Raw genomic sequence first — 22,786 nt, forward strand, 5'->3', positions numbered from 1 at the left:
TGGTTAAGATCACTACAATTATCAACCCCAGCTGAACAGAGGCATGATTTATAATTTATTTTCCTTTAGCTTTTTCAACAGTGCAGGTTCACATAGAGCTGTGAGCAGACAGACACCAGATGCCAAACCCCCTACTGAGCAATATCCTCCAGTGGGATAATCATAGTGTCATCAAACAGAAACTAATTTTACATTAAGAAGTCTTCCCTCAGTTGACAAGCAAAATGTTTCTTTTAGAAACTAACAGTTGTTTAAGAGAGAGTTCACACCAAGAAATTAAAAGTCTGTCATTATTTACTCAACCTCATTGTTTCTGTGGAAAACAAAAGGATATACATTTAAATCTTCACACAGGAACCTTTACAGTGACCTGTGTGCCCTTTTGAGAGTAAGTACATATTTTCACATATAAAAACCCAAATACACTTTGTGAGAAAAATATTAATATTAAGTGTGCTATTATAAAGACAACACGTTTCCTAAATGTTTCCAGTGTTCATTCAACACAACAGCATACATAATTGTCATGGGTGAACTATTCCTATAACCAGTGAAAATGTACAGCACACATGTGAAACAAAATGAATAAGATAATATATAACAGGATTATTTTAGTACTATTTATACTATTTTAGTACACTTAATATTTGATTAAGCTTTTATTTTTATATTTTCAGCTTTACTTTATTTTTTAGATCAGATTTTAGAGTAATTGTAGTACTGTAACATATATATTCTGTTTTAGTTTAGTTTTCACTGTTTCCTGTTCTGGTTTGCCTGTGCCCTTATTAGTTACTGATTTAATTCACCGGTTCATACTTTTTTTTTTGGTTACTCTCCCTGTGCATTTAAACTCTAAGTTCTGTCAGTTCATCACCAGCCTCAGCGAGTGGTCCAAGGCATGCCTCCCATAGAATGGTTCTCAAGAGGATTTCTCCACGTTTGTGGAGTGGGTGCTGGTGAACAACGCATCGGCATTCACCATCTGCCCAGCGGAGGACATCACCAGCCTCACTCTTGACCCAAAGCCCAGCCAGCCATAACCCCGATGCACGGAAATTCCAACATCCAACTCCCTTGGCTCCACCTGGGACCAACATCCTTATGGCTCCACCAGGCTCCCTTGTCCCTCCGGCTCAGCCTTGGTCAGACGCCACTCTGCCTGCGCTACGCTTCATCCTTCCATCGGCTCCACCCCTCTATCGGCTCCATCTCCATTCATCGCGCCCCTGGTGTCGACAGCCACATCTTCACCATGGCTCCTTCCTCCCTCGAGTCTGCCGGGGGCCATCGTCCTGGCTGCGCACTGGGTTCCTGTCTGACTATTATGGTTCCTGGTTCCTCCCAACGTCATTGCCACCCTGATCTCTCCATCTTTCATCTCCTCCTGTGTCCTGCACTTCGCCAGCCCCTCGTCCTCCTCCAAAGCCGCACCTTCCTGAAACCCGGGACTATGTAACATGTATGTTGTTTTAGTTTTGTTTTTCACTGCATTTCCTGTTCTGGCTTGCCTGTGTTCTTTGTGCCTTAATTAGTTGCTGATTTATATCACCTGTTCATACTTATTTTGATTACTCTCCCTGTCCATTTAAACCCTGAGTTCTGTCAGTTCATTTGTCCATCATCATCTAAGTTAAAAGTTGTTGTTTGTGTAGATTTGTGTTCTAGAAGTGTTTTGTGTAGATTTAATAAATACTTTTTTGTTCCCTATTCCTTTCACCATGCGCGTTCATTACAGTCCAAGTACCTGTGTTAATCACATTTTATTTCAGTTAGTCGCCAATTAAAGATTTACATTTTTTTTTTACATTTTGAAGTTTCAAAGGATTTTCATCTAATATTTATATTTTATTTAAACAATTTTCAGTGAAACAATTTTTAGTTCTAGTTAACGATAACAACGCTGATATACTCAGTTGTGAGGAATAGAAAGAGATGAACAACAGTGGAATATAAAAGAAGCTATTTTAAGAAATGTCTCCGTCGATAGCCTCCAATGTAGTTTGGTTCCTAATTTTCTTCATCATAATATCTTCCTGTTTTTGTGTTTCGCAGAAGAAAGTAAGTCAGACAGGTTTGGAACGATATAAAGGCGAGAAAATTATGACCGATTTTTCATTTCTGGGTGCAGTATCCCTTTAAACAGACCACTTGAATTGCAGTTCAGCTAGAAGCAATAGTATAGTCATCATAGCCTAATGCCCCTGAATCTGCTGATGTCAGGAAAGCCACAATGAACACAAAGAAAAATCCACAAGTGAGTTCTCACAATGTGATTAAGCTAAGAGCTCATTGTGCAGTGCTAATTACAACTCAGCCATAGTCAACTCTGTTAGACAGTTGCAATCCTCTTGCCAACAGGGATGTAGCCATGCTGTCTAAACTGGCCAGTAGTATTAAAACAGCGAGAGCATATACAAATCATTTGGTAATTCAGGATGACTCTCAGAACTCGCCATCCTTAGACAGTTCTTTCATAACGGCTTTTATTTATGAACTCCATTCTGAGTTTAACGGAGCATGTAATATTCGGCTCATTGAAATGCTTGCCCCACTTCCAGCATACTGTGGGTTTCTGCATTCAGAGTAAAAAGCCAAACCCCCTAACATGCCCCAATGCACGAATTAAATGCCAAGAGGGGAAGGGTTACATAACTTGAAAAAAAAAAAAGGAGACAAAAAAAAAGATGATTTTTATGCACACAAAGACTTGTATATGGCAAGCCATTAACATTTAATCCTTAAAACCTACTAGTATCTATTTTCATGCTACTAGTACTTATTGTTTAGATACTAGTATCTATTCCATACTAGTACTAGCCTAATTCATTATACCTAACTTGTTAAGAAAAACTAGGCTAGTGCTTATTTTTTAGGTACTAGTAACATTAAGATATCCTAACCTTAATAGATACTAGTAGGGCTGAACGATTAATCGCACTTTCCATGTAATCGCACTTAAATCGAGATGGCTTATCGCGATTTTAAAATCGCAAAGGCTGCGATTATTTTTTATGCGCAGTTTGTCATTGATGTACGGCTCTGTAAACGCTGCTCCATCTGAAAGCAATGTGAGTCTGAGTCACTTATAACGTGCATTTGAAAAAACAACACGCGTCAAACATCTTTCCAAAACATGAGAAGCATTTATGAACCTCTTGTCCAACAACAGACAACATTTAATAACATTCATTTACTCCAAACTCACTTCATAACGACAGTTAAGCTCCTCCTTCTGTGAGATGATGTGCCTTCTTACACAGAATAAGGCAGTCGTGTATTTATAAGTCATATTTAATCAAAGCGTTTCAATCTTCAGTTCATTCAGCTACAGCGATAGGGATTTCCTGGAATGATGCATAGATATCATATAAAGGCTAGATGTCTCGTCCGCGCTGCTGGCCAATGGAGGTCGACGTCCGCACACGGCGGCCATCTTACCACAGGGTGCTCACTCACTCGTAACATGGTGCATGTACTTTTAAATAACCATAACTTGCTCAATTTTCTACCGATTTTCAAACGGTTTGGTTTGTTATTAACGTCAGAGATGAAGTTATGAAACTGCATACATATGAATAATTATACAAATGGACTTCCATATCAAAGAATTATAGCCATGGTAATGACGTTTGTAAGAAACCAAACCGTTTGTAAATCCGTCAAGATTTCACCAAGATAAGAGGATTTTGTGTGCGTGCTGCTCACTTACCTTAATTCACAGAGCCCTGTGGTAAGATGGCCGCCGGTGATGCCGGAAGTGACTCCGCCTTAAGACATCTAGCCTTTATATGATATCTATGGAATGATGCGCATTATTGTACTTCTGCTGGGGCATATTTATCGTGTTTGCGTGAGAGCGCCCTCTGGCGTTCAAATGGGGCAGTATTTACTACCAATCAGCCGCACTCCACTGACAAGCTGCGCATAAGATAATCGCAAATCGCGTGCGGGTTACTTCAGGATTTAGCATTAAGCTTTGTATTAGTAGAAAACCTGTAGTATTTTCGAATTACCATGCTTTCCACCCTCATATCCCCCTGAGACAAGAGATTTATGTATTTTTTGTCTGGAAAAAATCCTCCGATGACGCAAAAATCTTCATTTTGCGTCATCGGAGGATTTTCTGGCCAGAGGCTAAAGACTACAGGCAGTAGATGGCGTTGTTCCGCATGTTTTCAGCCCACCCATACAGGGTGGGATCTCACTCACAGAATGTACACAGTGTCAGCCGTCTTTCTTTGGAAGCTAAGCTAGCAGGCTCTTGTTCTGTGGAGAAAGCTGAATAGTAGGAGAAAGCTGAGTAAGTAACCATGCTCCTTTTCCCGGACTTGTCCGGCGGGCGAGATCGTTCAAAATGTACGGGATTCAGCTTTTGCTTTCTGCGGTCGCTATTCCTTGTTTACATGCACACCTTTTGTTTCAATCTAACTGAATTCATTCCGATTGGTGAATTTGAATGTAGTGTTTACATGAACGCTAAACAAGTGATCGGTTGATGTGGGTTTTACCATTGCTAAGAAAAATTCCCGCTCCTCCATGAGAGATGGGAGACCCGGCGCGTCTCAGTAATCATGCCACCGGCCTCGCGCTGTTCTCCCGCGGCCGTCAGCCTCGTCCTGCTCGCCACAGTAAACATGATGAATGAATGGCGACTGTAGAACGCAAAAGCCGAATCCCGAACATTTTGGGCTATCTCTAAATCCCTCGCAAACTCATCACGTAGGCTAGCTTTGTTGTTTTAAACTGCGCACTCACCGGTAGTCTCCGGTAGTCTTACCGGTAGGCGTGGCCTCCTTTTGATTTTAAGGAATTATGAATGCTCTCCAAAAATCCCAATCTCTGGGTATTGTGGTTGTTTGGCTGGTGGGTATGAACCGGTTTTTGGATCTACTTAACTGTTGTTTGAATTTTATTATTGGCAGTTAAGTCTTTATTATAGCCTACTGTACATTCAAAACAATAAATGTCATATTAAACATATATCTTTCCTTGCGTTCATGCTAACCAATTAGCTAGATAAACCAACAAAGTTGGTTACTTATGAAAAATCAATCTTCTAATCTATAGCCTTAGTTTAGCCTGCATTACCATATGAACTCTGATTGGATGGTTGAGAGTATACTCAAGTTTATGTAATGATCTGTTAAAAGAAGATATCTCTTAATATTTTCTTACTAGTTCCTTATGAGGTTGAAGATATCTGCAAATGAATAGATACTAGTAGCTATTCTGTTTTGATATCATCTATTAATTTATGACTAGTAGCCTTACTATTCCAATATTGACTAGTATCTTTTTAAATATTTCTACTAGCAAGTATTCATTAGATGCTAGTACTTATTTATTGTATACAATTACTTTTCATTCGATACTAGTACCTATTTAATAGATACTAGTAGTTATACTAGTAGTTAACTAGTAGGCTACTTATTTATTAGACACTAGTTCAATTAAAACTAGAGTTCAATTAAAAATCTTACTAGTAAAATAAAAAAAATCTTACTAGTAACATTTGGAATAAATACTAATAAATAGGTACTAGTATCTATTGAATAAGTACTAGTAGCTAATTAATAAGTACTAGTATCTATTTAATAGGAACTAGTATCTATTTAATAGGTACTAGTATCTAATGAATAAGTACAAGTAGCCTATCTATTTAATAGGAACTAGGCCTAGTATCTAATGAATAAGTACAAGTATCTATTGAATAAGTTATAGTAGCTAATGAATAAGTTATAGTAGCTAATAAATAAGTACTAGTATCTCTTTAATAGGTACTAGTATCTAATGACTAAGTACTAGTATCTATTGAACAAGTACTAGTATCTAGTAATAAGTACTAGTATCTAAAAAATATGTTCTAGTACCTAATGAATAACTACTAGGCCTAGTATCTAATAAATACGTACTAGTCACAATTGGAATACATACTAGTCAGAACTGAATAGTTGATATCAGAATGACAGATCCCCATAGAAGTCAATGGCAAAAATGTTAAATGTGTTACTAGTAGGGTTGGGTATCGGTTTTTTTTTTTGATATTGGTGCCAAATCGATACTTTTAAAACGGTACCGGTGCCTAAACGGTGCCTGAACCGATACTTTAAAAAAAAGAGAGCCTCAAAACGATGGTGAATGACATTAAATAACGGCTTTTTTATTGAAAAAAATAAAATAAAAAATTCTTACAATTGAATATATTAAAATTGTAGAGTAAATATATAAATATAAGTAGTCTAAATACAAAACACAACAAATTTACATAAATTCACAACAGAACCTAAGCCACCTAACCCAAATACAATAATTAAACACTAAATAACACTACAGTACTAATAACAGCAAAGTAGTCTGTATTCGGTATGCTACAAACCAGCTTTAAATTTCAGCAATTCTTTTCACATTTTTTGCCTTCTCTGGCCAAATATGATACCTCTCCTGACTTAGCCTATTGCATGTCCTGTACAAGGTGAGCGTTATTTTAGAACGCATCACCTTAAATGCCGTGACGCGAAACCCCTCGTGGAAGAACGCCGTCATTTACAACTGTGACAATGAGCGCTCATCAGGATCAACTGAAGGCTGGATATTCAAAAAGTACGTGAGGTTCGCGGCTCTATTGTTGCAGTAAACTTGCACAACGTTATTGAATTAAGAATTTATTAGATGTACGCCGGTCTGTTATTGTATGGACATCGACTTTACATTTTCACACTAAACATGACTCGGAACAAAACGAACAGTGATTGGTTGCGTTACATGTCAGTCAGTCTTTGGCTGATATTTTTATTCTTAAATACATGTAAAGTGAATGTGTTTTGTCATTTAAGAAACCTTTATAATGATCATGATTCATGTTAGTTGATCTATAACGCACAATGGGCACCATGTTAGTACGCACTGCAGTTCAGAGAATTGAATCTGTCAGATTTAGGCCTACAACACATCAATTCATCCACTTCTCCCGAAATACATTAAAGTAAGTGGCTGGTGAAGTGTGAGAAGAACAGAGTAAATTTTATAGTTACCTACACAATGTGTGTCTAAACATGTCATCCATTTATAATTGAAAGGATTGTTATTGCCACTTCCATAGACATCAGTGTGTATTTTACAAACTATAAAAGTTGTTTTGCTAGTACTTATGTGTATTTAAATGTCTGAAAACTAAAATAAACCTTATGTGGTTGAAAACACTGAATAGTTGTGATATAATATGACAGCACTGAGAGCGTCTGTCTCTGGCTCAGCACCAGCCAACACTAAATTTGAATTTAGAAGTTGATGATAATGCGATCTGAACGTTCTAATCACGCCGGTGTGAACAATCGTATGCGTCCAAGGGTTAACTAGCGATCACATGCGGTAATGATTCTTTTTACGTCCGTTTCGGAGAACCAGAGGGCAAATATTTCAAAAGACAGCTGAGGTATTTAAGTGGCACCGAAATGAGGCACCGAAATCTGCATTTTGATTCGGTCCGGTTACATACCGGTTACTTAGGTGACGGTTCCATATTGGTGTCTGGTTTCGGTACCCAACCCTAGTTACTAGTAACAAAAGAATAGCCTAGTTACTAGTCACTATTGAAATAAGTACTAGTCTCTAATAAATAAGTACTAGTACCAATTTAATAGGCACTAGAATCTAATTAAAGGTATAGCGGAGGATTTTCCCGAATTTTAGAAAAGAACCGCCCTCTCCACTTTTTGAAAAAATGCACATGCGCAACACTCTACCAGCTCCCGAAAGGGAACGCCTATTAAACGTGTGCACGAGAGAATCATAGCTTACATTAACTTTTACTAGCAGTGATTTTAAATGGATTTCTCCAAATAGCATGCCAAACTTTACCTGTCAAGTAGAAACTTCACGACTGAGGCATCAGTGGGAAGCCCAACCTGTGTTTTGAGCGCACGCCATCGTGTGAATCGTGTGCATGAGCACGTAGGACGGCCTTACGTAAACATATCACCAGAATGATTGACACTCAGGAGGACCAACAATAGTCTTGATGATCCACCCGGAAAAAGAAAATCCTCCGCTATACCTTTAATAAGTACTAGCCTAGTGTCTATTTAATAGGTACTAGTATAATGAATGAGTACCAGTCTCTAATACAATAAGAACTAGTATCTTTTAAAAATGTACTAGTATCTAAAGAATAGGCACTAGTACTTAATGGAATAGATACTAGTATCTAAAGAATAAACTAGTAGCATGAAAATAGATAGGTTTTGAGGATTAAATGTTAGAATGGCTTGCCATACTTGTACAAATGTTTACCCTCTGAGAGAAATGCTGTCTTGGATATTGTTTGTCATCGTCTAATCTGTTTGTGACTTAAAAATGTAAAAATTAAATATGAATTCGACAATATCACCAATAAACAAAGTGATCATAACTTTTGATTGTGTAATCTACTTTCTACAACCTGTTTTTAACCTGTTTCGACAGAGAATCTGCATGCAGAAGAATATCACAGTCCAAAGGAATTGCCTCCCACACAAAAAATCACAGAGGTCACTCCATATTTGACCACTCCTCTGACAAATCCCAGTATGGTTTACTCAGAGAAAACAACCTGTCAACAGCTGAAAACAACAAGGCACTTGCTACATCATTGGAATATATATTTACATTACTTCTTTCAGCACTTTTATTCAAACTCCAAAGCAACCCACAAATAATCAGAGAGTTGTGTCTAGTTATCTGAGAGAGTTGTGTCTAATTACTATGCACCATCTACAGTATATTACTGTACACTAGCTGACTACCTGCTCTGTAAATATATGGGGTGGCTCTGTCTTTGAAAATTAGTATGCTACCAATAAAGTATCCAAAAACAAATAGACAGACAAAACACCAGTATTTTGTCACTCTAATGGTCCAAAACAGCCATTATCTTCTGCATTCCATCACGCTTTTATAGCTGGAATACTGCCACAATCACACCATTACTTTCCGCTATTTTCCTCCATCACACTGCCGTGATTCCAGGGTGTGTGAGTGTGGGTTTGGTTATGTCATACAGAGCAACCAAATGGTGTAGGTAAAATATGGTAATAGCCTAAATAAAGGTGATGCTCAATGTATGTTTTAGGACACCGGGGGAGGATTTCCACGGGGGAACATGTTTTGACAGCACACTGAGCCAAGACTAGTAAAAACACAACACATTCTGAATCAACTGTTATTAGCCTAATAGCCTATTCATCAGGTTGTCGACCTTTTTAAGCTGAATTTTGAAGTTTTGTTGCTGCCTTTGTAATATTAACGTGAATATTTGCAGTGATAAGTTCATTTCACTTTTTGAACAGCTTCGAGTTGAAGCTCCGAAAGCGCTTAAAACAGAGATATAACAGGGGGAACAAATACACATTGTACTCGCGTCTCGCAACACAGCATGAATTACTGAATACTGGTATTAAGAAAGTTTATCATACCGAGCAGCAGTAGTTTGACTTCTCTGGATGCTTTCTCTCCGTCCTTTTGCAGGTTCCGATCAATCATCTTACTCCTCTCCATCGCTTCTTTATCTTCAGCACTTAAAGTGCAACCCATTTTGCAAAACGTTTATAAAACAATTAATAAACACCTTTAAAACTGAACGCGGTTGTAATTATCCTAGAGCTTTAAGAATAACGAAGCCAACGAGAGAAAAGGCGTTGGCAGGTTTGCACGTGATGCTGCTAGCGTATGAAAACAGATCCTTTAAAACATGTTAAATGGCAGCTCTGATAACATCAATGTTGACCGCTGCAACTACATTAGCTGGGACAGCACAAAGTACCCAAAACCAGAAACACAGAAGAATAATGTTTCCGTGACTAAAAAGTTTCCATCGATGAGGCTCTGCGGTCTGTTTTGAACGCCAGTTTATTTTTTTATTTTTTTCGCAAAAACGGTATCCAAGACTGTTACGTTATCCAAACCATCTAGCTAAATGTCTCGAAGTGGATCACAGTGGTGCTGTTAACGATTCGATGTTTTTGAACGAATCTTTGAAGTGAACGGATCGTTCTGGTTCACTTCCATGCACTGAATCAAATGTTTGGTTCGTAGAAGTCTCTCCCCTTTGAAGCGTGTGCGACTGCTTTCCTGCCTTCTCGCTATGCTTCTCGCCTAGACTGACACACGAACCAACAGAAATCGACTGCGACTTGTGAGAGAGAAATATTATTGGTTGGGCCTACTGAACGAACACGCCCATTTCACAAACGATTCAGTTTTAAGTTTAAACGAAAATCGGAGCGCCAGATTCGAATGATGTAGGCTAATTTGTTATATCGTTCTTGAACGAGGATCTGATTAATAGTGTGTAAAAAAAATATTACGTTATTATAATATTTTGTACATTTGTAGGCTAGTCACGCAAATTGTAATAAAACATAAGATGGCTTTTATTGCCAATTTTTAAAGAAACGATTCTCTCATGAAACAAAAAAGGCACGTTGTCAATGAACGGATCACTGAACAAATCAGTGAATCTTTTTAGTGCATGATTCAAGATTCGTTGTTTTACATATAATGTAAAACTCGATATAATGCACAGATCATAAATCATACAAACAAAAAACAAGTAGGCCTAATAAATAAATAAAAATATACGTAATCCAATTCAAACCCAAAATGTAATATCATACTGATTTTTGTAATTTATTATTATTATTATTTTTATTATTATTATTATTATTATTTTCTTTGTGAGTTTCACCTTTTAGTTCACACAAAACTGAAAATGTATTACTTACACACCCTTTATGTTGTTCCAAACCTGTATGAGTTTCTTCTGTTGAACACAAAAGAAGATATTTTAAAGTAACCAGACAGTTGACGGCACCCATTGACTTCCATAGTAGAAAAAAAAATGGGTGCCAATAACTGTCTGGTAACCAATAGCCTATTCTTTAAAATATCTTATTTTGTGTTCAAAAGAAGAAAAAAGAAAGAAACGCACACAGGTTTGGAACAGCATGAGGGTGAGTAAATGATGACAAATTTTCATTTTTGGGTGAACTATCCCTTTAAGAATTTCTAGCCTTAAGACACAATCAAGAGTCTACTACACACAATATTCGATGCAAGGGCGCCCCCGCAGAAATGACTTTTAGCAAAATCTCAGCAAAATGAATTAGATAAGCAGGACATTTGAGTCATTGGCCTTTTAAAACTGGACTGATTGTAAACAACAGGATAGTTTAACTTTCAGACTTTTGTTTAAAAATGTAATCATTTTAAATACAAACTACATGCCATCTCAGTGCATGTTTACCGAGAGAGAAACAAACTTTTGCATTGTTGCTTTGTAAAGTGATGCAGCAGGTTATGATAAGGGTCTTTCGCTCCCTTAGCCAGAGAAATGTCACAGAGGATAAGTTACCATGGAAACACCAAGTCCCACAGTGGTTGAGAATAAAGCCTGTGTTCCGCCACTAAATCACAGTTGAGCTGAGTCTGGATTTGTTTAGTTTCACTATGGATCTCGGACTTAAGAACAGGAATGTTCCTATAGCTGGGATCAAATCCAATATAGCCTACTGATACTTTTACACAGACGCATATCCCAAAACGTGCTTTATTCATTAACACGTTTATAGCCATTTGAACTGGGATCCATTAATGAATTTCCCACCCCTGTAAGAGCACTGAAATCTGGCTACTCATTATTTATTAATCTATTCATCTAGTAGGTGATACACCAGTTGGGCTTTACCTCTGTAATTGATCTGGTATAAATAATGTATTTATATTACTGATTTATATTACTATGACTAATTAGTTATGGGATACATTTTGCTACTGTAGCAAATAATGTTAGACATATAACAGTATGATACCAGGATTTCAATTCAGTTGGAATAGTGATTGTAATGAAAGCCATTATCTTGACTTTGAAGTACAGAGTCCAAACCAACTTTTGAAAACTCTCTGGGTGGAGAGATATATGACGGAACACACAAACTGATCTCTAATCAGCATTGAGAAGCAACCTCCCCCAGTGCTGCAAATGACTTCACAAAGCTCTCAGCACCTTCATCTCTCAGCAGAGCTAAAAGGTCAGGTTGTTTGAACTTCACCACTAGGGGTCTCCCTCTTACTTACCAAACATCAAAGTACATTGATGTGAGTCCCACTGATGCGAGTTTGTGCACATGAGAGTGTGTGTCTGCATGAGTGTTTGTGTGTGCATGTTACTAAATGTGAATACCTATATATTTGTGTGTGTGTGTGTACCTTAACTATATTTTGGGGACACTAATGTAAGGGGTGGGGGGTAATTGGGTGAGAAGAGAGAGAGAGAGCAACAATGTGAAATAGTGAATGTTTTCATCGTCTGCTGTGGACTCTCGGCACTGTATTTCTTGATAATCATGGCATTTGCCCTCCTAAATAATGGTGAGTTATCTTCGGTGCTTTTCTGTCAAGATGAGTTTACTAAGTTATTTCGAGATGTCCTCCAAGGCAGTTATTAATAGTGAAACAGCATTAACGCGATTGTGATGGTATCTTACTCTTTCATACAGCCAAAAGTCTAAATAAAAAAGTATACAATTATTAATGTCAATGCTAAAATTCTAACAAAATATCTATATAAATATTTTGAATAATACATTTTATATAGGCTACACTAATATCGTCACTTAAACAGATTTTTTCATGTTTTTGAAAGAAGTCTCTTTTGCTCACTGAAGCATTTATTTGATTTTGGAATACAATAAAGCAGAAATATTGTAAAATATTGTTACAATTTAAAATAACTGTTTTCTATTATAATATATTTAATGTATTCCTATGATGGTAAAACTGAATTTTCAGCATCATTACTCCAGTCTTCAGTGTCTTTCAGAAATCATTCTAATATGATGATTTGCTGCTCAAGAAGCATTTCTTATTAATATATTTTTGTGGAAACCATGATCTTTTTTTTTTTTTTTTTGCAGGATTCCGGTAAATTTAAGTAAATGTAAGTAAATCGATCATTTCTCATCCTTGCTAAATAAATGTATTTACAAAATCCTACTGACCCTAGATCATGAATACACAGTAAAAAACGTTGGGTTATTTTTTGAACCCAACCATTGGGTTACACATCACTATGTTGGGTTATTTCTCCAACAAATGTTGAGTCATTTTTAAAATCGTTGGGTAATTTCTAGTAATAACCCGGCTGTTGGGTTAAATATGTATGTTGTATACACAATTATGTATATTTACATTAAATGCCCCAATATTTAGTTTGTAATTAAAAAATATATTTGTTGAGACATATTTATTGTTTTATACCAATAAACAATCTGTATTTCGAAACAAAGTGTATTTTATTTATTAAAATAATGTCATAAATAAAAATAAATAGTTAACTTAACTGTTCGGTTACTTTTAACCCAACTGGGTTTTAACCAAATGTATTGGGTTAAAATAACCCACAGTTGGGAAGGTGCTATACCACCCCATAGACGGGTTACTCGTTGGGTTATTTTTAACCCAACATTATAAAGTGAGTAATTAAGATTATGCCTCAATATTTTTTCTTTTCTTTTAATTACATTTTATTTGCTTTGTTACTTTTTTGACCCAGTGTACTTATCTCTCCTCTCTATTGCATCAAAATAACAACCAGCGCTAATGCCATTACAAGGGAAAATCTGACATTTTCTGCTTTACTGCCATGCACCGGAATCTCTTAAAACAGCTAGCACCAAAATAGCAACCACCTAAGTTGGTTATATGGACATTAACTTTGCTGTTGTATGCTGAGGCCACAACAAGCTCTTTCTGCTTATGGCAAAACACAGCACTGCACTGACACAGGAGTTTACCCAAAAACAGAAGGCCATTGACAGTGAGACGAGTCTTGTCTGCATCACAAGAACGACAAAGAAACAAAACAGCTTCTTTTAATAACGTTGAGAATTTCATTCTGTGGCAGAATTGGAGAAATGTATCTCAGACAAACGTCATGTTACAAACTTGATGATACAAAAAAAAAAGGCTTTCAAACTTTTTAATTCCTTAAAAAGTTGTGTGGTGGTACCATGATACTGTACAGCGACTGTACATGGTCAAGGTACTTCAAATAACATGCTACATGTCCAAAACATTTTGTGTACCATGTCCAAAAAACATTTTTAACGATATATCAAGATTAAAAAAAGATAGCTACATTAAACTTTTGATGAAATAAAACAAAGAAGGTATGAATCTTACACTATATCTTCTCTCAAACTCTCTTTAAGATATTTAGCATATGCAACCATTCTGTTTTTGAGCCAGCTGAGATCATTGAGTCTCTGCCTGGACTTTCTTATGGTCAATGCAGTGAGGAGAGAGATATTAAGTGCCATTATCTTCTACCAATATTGGAGAACCCATCTGATGTGAAACCTGCTAGTGAGTGAAATACCTCAGGTGTAGTACAATCTTCATCACATCTAAAAAAAATAAAAGCAATATTTCTATCTTATGGGAGTGGGTGGAGAAGTACAAAATCTCAAAGGACATCTGTAGTTGCACATGTTTGCAGCTGACCCAATTGTTAACCTTTTGTCAGAGACTATCTGATTGGCCCCACCATTTTGTGGATCAGGTGCCTCACCAAGCCCAAGGCCCCAGGGTGGAAGCCGCCATCTTCATGTCACAAGGTGTGGAAAATGTGACTGAATAAACAGAGGCAGTTTTTACTCTCTGTAAACACTTTTTTTTTTCAACCCGAGATTGTATCTCTACGCCTGATTAGCAAGTCTTGCCGTATGAATGTGCATCTTGATGAACTCTCAGAACATTTCCAATTTGTGAATTTATCACAATCTGTCAGAGTTGTTTATTTGTGTGCCCTTTATTGTTCAAATGACTAGAATACACTTGTATACGTGTTCTCTTAGATTGTGAACACTTTCAACATTTTTTTTTCGATTTGTCTGAATATACAGTACCGTTACAAAGTTTGGGGTCAGTGATTTTTTTGTGTGAAAAGAAATGAATACTTTTATTCAGTAAAAAGTGACAGTAAATACATTATTGTTACAAAAGCATCAAATAAATGGTTATTTTGAACTTTCTTTTCAACAAGTAGTCTCAAAAACCATATCATGGTTTCTACAAAAATATTAGGCAGCACAACTGTTTTCAACATTGATATTTATAAGAAATGTTTCTTGAGTACCAAATCAAAAAATTTATTGTAATTGTAATTTTATTTCACAATATTACGTTTTTTTTTTTTTTTTTTTTTTTTATCTAATTAAAAAAAATCAAACAAGTGAGCTTTGGTGAGTACGAGATTTCTTTCATAATTTTTTTTTTAAATTGTACCATCCCCAAACTTTTGAACAATGAGAGTCCTTGTACATACCACCACCACGACCACAGATTATATGTGTTTCAATGTTTTTTTTAATTAATTTTTGAGGAAAGAAACATTATTATTTTTTAAATATGACATTGCGGACGGCCATAACTTTATGGCAACTAAAGAATTCGAATCTACCCACCACACAAACAACCTTGGTTCAATATTAGTGCATGCTCCAAATTTTGTTGTTACAATTCTGAATTATTAACCAATTTTATACTTATTTGTTGTCTGAATTAACATTAGGAGCCTTAAAAATTTGTAACATCAACCACTTGCGGTTCATACCACTTTTTGAATACAGATTCCACATCACAATGTTGCTTCCATGTTACATTGTTTGGACAAATGTTGCTGAATCTATGTAAATAAGTTTCTGTCTAGCGGTAATGTGCTGGAATGAGGTCATTTTATCAGTCCAACATCTCTCCTGAAAAGAAAACCGATGCTTTAAATATGACAGAAATCTACCAACCAAAAATTTAAAACAAGCTATGTACAAATTCTTGGACAGAGTATAAAAAGATCCAATGGTAAACCATAGCAACAATATATGATACATTAAATAAAGATTTCACGCCTGAAAATATCAACCTTGCAGTTCTGCTTTAGTCTTGATACAATTGTCTGATATATTAAGATCATTCATGTGTTGGTGCTCTATGAATTCCGAGGTCTCCTCCATGATCTGGCCAGGAATGTGGAAGTCGACAGACGGCCTGTGGAGCTCGGTGGAGAGAGGATTGTCCTCTTCCTGTTGAGGGATGGAGATGCTTTGGGAATTCCTTGGCCGCATATTGCAACCTGTGCCCTGAAGAAACTGGAGAAAGTTCTCCTCGATAGAAGCCTCTCGACTGGGCAGCTGCTCTTCCTCACCGGGACGCCCCCACTTGAAAACGTAGGCCAGGTTTCTAGCCAGCTCTTCCCTGATCTGTCGATTCAGACAGCCGTAGAAAAAAGGGTTGGAGGTGAAGCAGAAGTACCCAATCCAGGTGAACACGTCCTCTAGTTGGGCCATGCGTGCAAGGGATTCGAGAGAGGACGGCATGACGGCGCAGTACAGGTGGAAGGAGAAATAAGGCAGCCAGCACCCAAGAAACTGACCTCCTACAGCGACTAGGACCACTGCAGCCTTGCCCCCACTGAAAGTCCTCTGAGGGGTGGTTCGAGCTCCACTGAGGCTGGCCGCCATGCTCGAGCGGCTGCTCAGAGATTCAGAGCGTGGCCGAGGAGTCTCCATCCACGTGGGGACAGGGCCTTGCTGCATGGCGGCCACCCTGGCCACCTTAAACATGTTGCAGTACACCACAAAGATGATAAGCACTGGACACAGGAAGTACATGAGCGTAAAAAGGACCATGAACACCAGTCGTTGGGGCCCTCCATCCATCCAGTGGAGCGAACAGCTCTTTGGTTCAGCAATTTTTCCCATAACCTTCCCCAGTGCCGGTCCTGTCTCCTCTCTTTCAAGCGCCCAGCCGAGTAAAGGGAATGCGGACATGAGGATGGCTTTAATCCATATTCCGATCAATACCGAAACCACCAGGCCCATGGTCATTTTCACCTCGTAGCGCATGGGATGAACGACGTAGTAGTATCTCTCGACGTTGATGGCTGAGATAGTGAGGATAGCAGCACTGATCAGTCCCACGCTTAGACACAGGTAACCCTGACACAGAGCCTTGTTGAAAAAGCCCTGACCTGACAGCATACCCAGAGGCATTAACACCAGGGCCGCGATGAGATCCACCAGGCAGAGATGGAAGACAAACACGAATTTGCGTAGTCGCGGCGTCCTGGCAATGACGGTGATGATGGCTAAGTTGCCCACTATAGCCAGTATGTCCATCAGGAGCATGGTGCACAGGGCGAGCGTCTGGAGTAGGTGTCCATCTCTGGGCACACTCAGTCCTGAGACGTTAGGCTGGGTTGCGTTCGGACGCCAAGAGGTGGCGTGGGTGATGTTCCACAGTGCGTTGTAGGTGGTTGTATGCTCCATGAGAGGATGGAATAAGGATTGTGGGCGGAGGTGATTTTCATGGGACTATCACCCATCCTCCCCTGCTGAAGAGTGGGATCCAGCAGTACCGTTCAATAATGAGGTTCTGTCTGCGTTACAGCATGCTGGTAGAGGTCAGACTCTGGAGTTGGGGCAGATTAGTGTCGCAACGTCCAGTTTCATCTTCAAATATTCACCTCTGAAGTCCCTGGCGCTCCATCGCGCTTAATGTCCAGCAGCTCTAAATGAGACATGATGGAACTGTGGAAAGAGACAATAATATTAGCAAGCAACTTTTGAGGAATAAGACAACTTGATATGCATTCTTAAAATCCTAATATTGTCGCTACAACATAACGAATCATATTTAACCCGAGTTTGAGGTTAGAATTGAATGTGGCAAGATAAAAAGGATCTGTACTGTGAAATAATGGCATGAAAATAATGGCAGTCTTTCTACTGAGCTGCAAAAAAAGAACACAATCCAATTCACAAACATTGACACATATGAACTCTTGATTTAGTGAATCAAAAAACAAATGACTCTTTAAGAGCCGGTCCTTTTAATGAATCATTTAAAAAGAATAACAAATTGGGGTTACTGTTTTAATTAGTCTGATGAATCCATCAGAGAAGTAACTAAATCAAAAATAAGTTCATTGCAAGTTATTGTTTTATCATACATTCATATGTAAGCAAAATGGATATTATAACTGAAATATGGCCAAATGAATCAGAATCAAATCAAACTGAATCGAATTCAAAACTGAACCAAGAGCTTGTGAATCAGAATCAAATTCAGTAATGCAATTTTTGTTTATACCCAACTCTAAATGTACTCAATGTCTGATTCACACAAACATACATGCAAGCACACCCTTGCAATTTCTTTAAACTGTTTGCAATCATGTGGTCTGTGTTTATGGTCATAACCACACCATGCACACTACCCTTACATGCATCATTTCTAAACTTTACGATATCATATTTTACTGTAAAAACACTGGACCAGCTTTGTTTTTCCACAGCATCAATCCATCCAGTTTTTCTCTTAGGGCACAAACTCTCCCTTGTGACACAATGTGGTCAGTGTAATGACAAGAGCTCAAAAGAATATCTAATTCAGATATAAACTGTTGTTTTATGACATCTCTGTAAGCATAGAGACTATGTTTTCTGCCCAAGGCTCGTGACCACAATGATCGCATGGTTAACTGATTGTAAGTAGTGAAGGGAAGAGGCTATTCTGTACCTGGAAGGTATTGTAACTGTGGTTTGGCCAGACAAAAAGCAGTTAGAACTACAGTTGCATGATAATTCACATGACTATGATGAGCTTGATTGTGATGATTATAGAGATAACTTTTTTAGCCTTCTCCTCTTCTTCTTTAAGTTTGTTTGGAGCTTTAGAGTTAAGTTAGCAAGAAAAATACTAATTCTCAAATGTTCTCAAGTGTTTAGAGTTAAAAAGATAGTTCAATCCGAAAATAAAATTGTCATCATTCACTCACCCTCATGTTGTTCCAAACCTGTATGACTTTCTTTCTTCAGTGGAACACAAAAGAAAATATCTTGAAGAATGTTTCAACTGTTTTTGTCTAATAATTTTGTCATTTACTTTCATAGTATAGATAAAAAAAATATATACTACGACATTTTTCAAAATGTCTTCTTTGAGTTCCAAAGAAGAAAAAGTCATACAGGTTTTGAACAACATGAGGGTGTGTAAATAACGCAAAATTTTTCATTTTTGGACAAACTCTTTAAGTGAAAACAACACTAATCCACAGACAAAAAAACTTAAAAAAATGCCATAAAAATATGGAAAAGCACTTCCATATATATAGGCTATATACCTGAGACGAAGGGACACAATAGTGATTGGTGAATTCAGTAACTTTCCAGATAACTTCCTGGGATTAAACCTGTGATGTTTACATAACTAGGCCAGCGTCATTAGTATACTACTAGGGCAGGATTTCTTTTGTGCTAGGCAATCCACAATTTTAAAAATATGGGACGATATTACCATAAAGTGTGTACTTTGTTGATAAAACACTTCTTTCTTTCACAGTTAAATGTGCAGAAACAAGTAATCCATTGGTAGACTGGATTCACTGAAAAATGTAAACATTGTGAGTCTCTCTTTAGCCCTATTCGCACTGGATTAGTTTTATCTTGGGACCACGTGTGATTTAGAAATTACCCACCCACATCTGAATTTCGTGTGGCGCATTCGCACGGGATAAGTGAAGCCTGTGATTTTACTTGAATTTACTGACTTATCTCCCGGATATGATGTCAATAGGCTATTGCTTTTGTCGTTATAGGTCTAGCTGTATGAAATGTCATAAACAGAAGAATGTTCCTTACCGCATGCTGCTAGTCATTCATCTCCATCTAACCATTCTTTTTGTTTTTGCTCTTCTGATGGTTTTCATCTTTCTCTTTCTGCAAATTGTATAGTTGTATGGTGTAGCCTATAGTGATATGACCCAGCACCCAAAATACTATCAAAACACTCCAACGCAGCCTCCATTCTTCACGAAAGATGGATAAAAAAGCGTACAGGAAATAAAAACCTTGAAAAAATTATAAACGACCCCGCCAAATCACAGAGATGTCGATTCGCACGGGACTAATATTATCACAGGACCTCGGTGTTCGGCGAAATATGGTAGGTCATTTGCAGGGGAATTTTTACTTTACAAATTACAGACATGGCCGATTCGCACGGGATTAAGATCACAGACAACCTTCGCAATTATTACAAATGACTACAGGTCACCAGGTAATACTTATCCCGTGCGAATAGGGCTTTTCACAACATGGACTACATTTATATGTACAGAGTAGTTGAGCTATTGTCTTCCTTAGTCTGCATACTGGTCATGACACAAAGCGATTAACACATATGAAACATAATTTCTGTCTTCTGAGCAAGTGCACAATGTTAAGACTAATTGTAGTCACATTAACATATTTACACTACTATTCAAAAGTTTGGGGTTGGTAAGATTTTTTTATGTTTTTGAAAGAAATCTTGTAAGCTCTCCAAGGCTGCAATTATTTGATGCAAAACACAGTAAAAACAATACTATTTTGAAATATTATTACAATTTAAAATATTTTGTTTCTATTTTAATATATTTTAAAACTTAATTTACTGTATTCCTGTGATGGCAAACTTTATTTCAAATAGAAATATTTTGTAATATCATAAATGTCTTAACTGTCACTTTTGATCAATTTAATACGTCCTTGCTGAACAAAAGTCAAATAAAAAACTAAAATAAACTACACTTAACGTGAACATTAATTCCTTTTGCCATTTTGTTAACAGTAGTGGTGCACACTTCACCTTTAAAGAGCCATTTCTACATATGGCCCTTAAAAAGTCACTTTCATTGGTATATTCATTGATTCAAATATGGCATCATATTTGAATCATAAAAGTAGTTCATTTAGATGTCACTACCATATTTTTAGATTATCTGACAAGCTTTGCCTTTATTATACGGTCACTACAGCTCCATAATAAGTAGTACAGAGGAATAATCAACCGTTGTGTCAAGATCTGTTATCTAGAAACCTAAATATACATTACCCATGTCATGGCGTACTGTAAATAATCAACATGAAAATTACTTTTCTATGATGCTATCATCAGTCAGTGATGCTAATGCCCATGCACATGATGAGAAACATAAACACACAGTTCAGTGTTAAGTGTATTTCATGCATTTGTTGGGTTGTGGTCGTGTAAAGGATTTTAAAAAGGACAGTGTGGGTCATGAAGCCCTAAAGCACCTGCGCTTTCTATAGGAAAGGATTGAGATTAGCGTTCATGTACTTAAATGCATGATCTGCAGGGCCGAGATGAAGCTGTAGGAACCGCAAATGCATTTTAAAATGGTCGACTTTCTGTGAACCCTCCTGCACTTTGTGAGACAAGAATCAGCGAGCAACTAACAAGATGAGAAACATATGACCCCGTAATATGCACATGACTCAGTACTTACTGCGATGAAAACTAGCTCTGTTGTTCAGAAACCTTGTGTTTTCCCCCTCCCTTCTTCTTATTCTTTCCCCCTCAGGGTGACCAATGCTGGCACTTTACAACTTATAAACATGATGTTTGCTGTCATCACCTATATAATCCACTATCACACCCTTGAGTGCAGAGTTTATTGTCTGCTACCAAACAGTTCCCATAATCCCCAGAGGTGAGCTGATTCAGTGCTACATTACACATATGTCACGTATGTCAACACCATCATTCAAGGCCACCGCTGGTTTAAATTCCTACGAAATGAAACAAACATGAATACAAGCCTGGTAATGGAGCCTAAAGCCTACAAAGCAAGACCTGAGAAAAGTCTAACTGCAAGACTGAGATCTTAAAAACCATTTCCAACTTGTCCGTCTGGAAATACTACAACATATGCATGTCATCCACGATGCACAAGTTTAAACAGGCGTCGGTGTGGAGGTGCAGAGCTAAAGGAACCGTGGCTCCACATGATGTAGATGAGGAGAACGTACCTGTAGTGGAGAGGTCCAGCAGCAAGGATCTCCTCTTCAGCTTCCAGGGTTAGTGTCGCACGACAGTGAGAGAGAGATAAAAAGAGGGGGAGAGAGAGAGCGAGAAAGCTAGAGAGAGAGGTACCCAACACCCCTCCTCACCTGGCCCTTTCATCTCTCCGCCCCTCACCCTTTCACCCACCCACACGCATGTACACACACACACACATTCACACAAACACACAGAGAGAGAGAGAGAGAGATAGAGAGAGAGAGATAGAGAGAGAGATCGCCCCCTCCCCCGTCAGCGATGCTTCAGGCAGGCGGCTGGTCCAGGTGGTCAGGCTGATGTTCACGCTTCTGAGAAGACAGAAAGATAACAAAAAGCGCCGTCTCTTTAAGCGGCGCCGTGCGAAACCCACTCTTGCCCCTCTTCTGACACACACACATCCACACAAACACACATAAACATGTGCTCTCCCACACACACGCACAGGGCAACTGCAGAGCAGAATGGAAAGGAGACAGGGATGCAGGCAGGCAGGCAACCCTCCTCGCATCACCAGGTCCTAGTGCCCTCCCGTTCCCACCGCGTCTGTCCACAGGCTCAAAGGCGCATACGTTCGCACAAATGAGATGCGGTGCGGGTCACGTCAGGTTCTTGGGATCCATGGGGGGTGTTGCAAGGAAACACACTCGCTTTTTCTCATTCAATCTCTTCCAGTTAGGCCTGGGTTGATCTCTGTGTCCAATCCGTTAAAATCCCTCTCATGAGACCCTGATTATTGTTTGTTTGAGGTAGCAAAGTCTGCCAAGGCACAAAGGGACTACGAGAAAATATCAGCGGTTTTGTCATTTTGGTGATACCTGGAACACACAGAAAATGATTAAAGCTATGAGAC

At 38.1% G+C, this 22,786-nt stretch overlaps 2 protein-coding genes across 2 annotated transcripts in view; both read right to left on the reverse strand.

Annotated features, from left to right (window-relative positions):
- The window catches only part of gnai3 (guanine nucleotide binding protein (G protein), alpha inhibiting activity polypeptide 3), a 20,027-nt gene extending 9,884 nt beyond the window's left edge, over window positions 1-10,143 (reverse strand). The window contains exon 1 of the mRNA XM_084389422.1: window positions 9,453-10,143. Within this exon, the coding sequence (XP_084245548.1) occupies window positions 9,453-9,570 (118 nt within the window). The 5' untranslated portion in view covers window positions 9,571-10,143. The remainder of the gene's footprint in view (window positions 1-9,452) is intronic.
- A 5,174-nt stretch (window positions 10,144-15,317) lies between these two features.
- gpr61 (G protein-coupled receptor 61) lies at window positions 15,318-22,389 on the reverse strand. Its single transcript, XM_084390433.1, has 2 exons — window positions 21,906-22,389; window positions 15,318-17,621 (listed from the first exon to the last, which is right to left on the reverse strand). The coding sequence occupies exon 2, from the start codon at window positions 17,358-17,360 to the stop codon at window positions 15,951-15,953; it is 1,410 nt and encodes a 469-aa protein (XP_084246559.1). The 5' UTR covers window positions 17,361-17,621; window positions 21,906-22,389; the 3' UTR covers window positions 15,318-15,950.
- Between the last annotated feature and the right edge of the window lie 397 nt (window positions 22,390-22,786).

This window comes from Rutilus rutilus (genome assembly GCF_951802725.1).
Source record: "Rutilus rutilus genome assembly, chromosome: 19".
NCBI classification, from domain to species: Eukaryota; Metazoa; Chordata; class Actinopteri; order Cypriniformes; family Leuciscidae; genus Rutilus; species Rutilus rutilus.

Excerpts from the sequence above, each read along its gene's own strand:
- gpr61 (XM_084390433.1), bottom strand. The coding sequence starts at position 17,360 with ATGGAGCATACAACCACCTACAACGCACTGTGGAACATCACCCACGCC.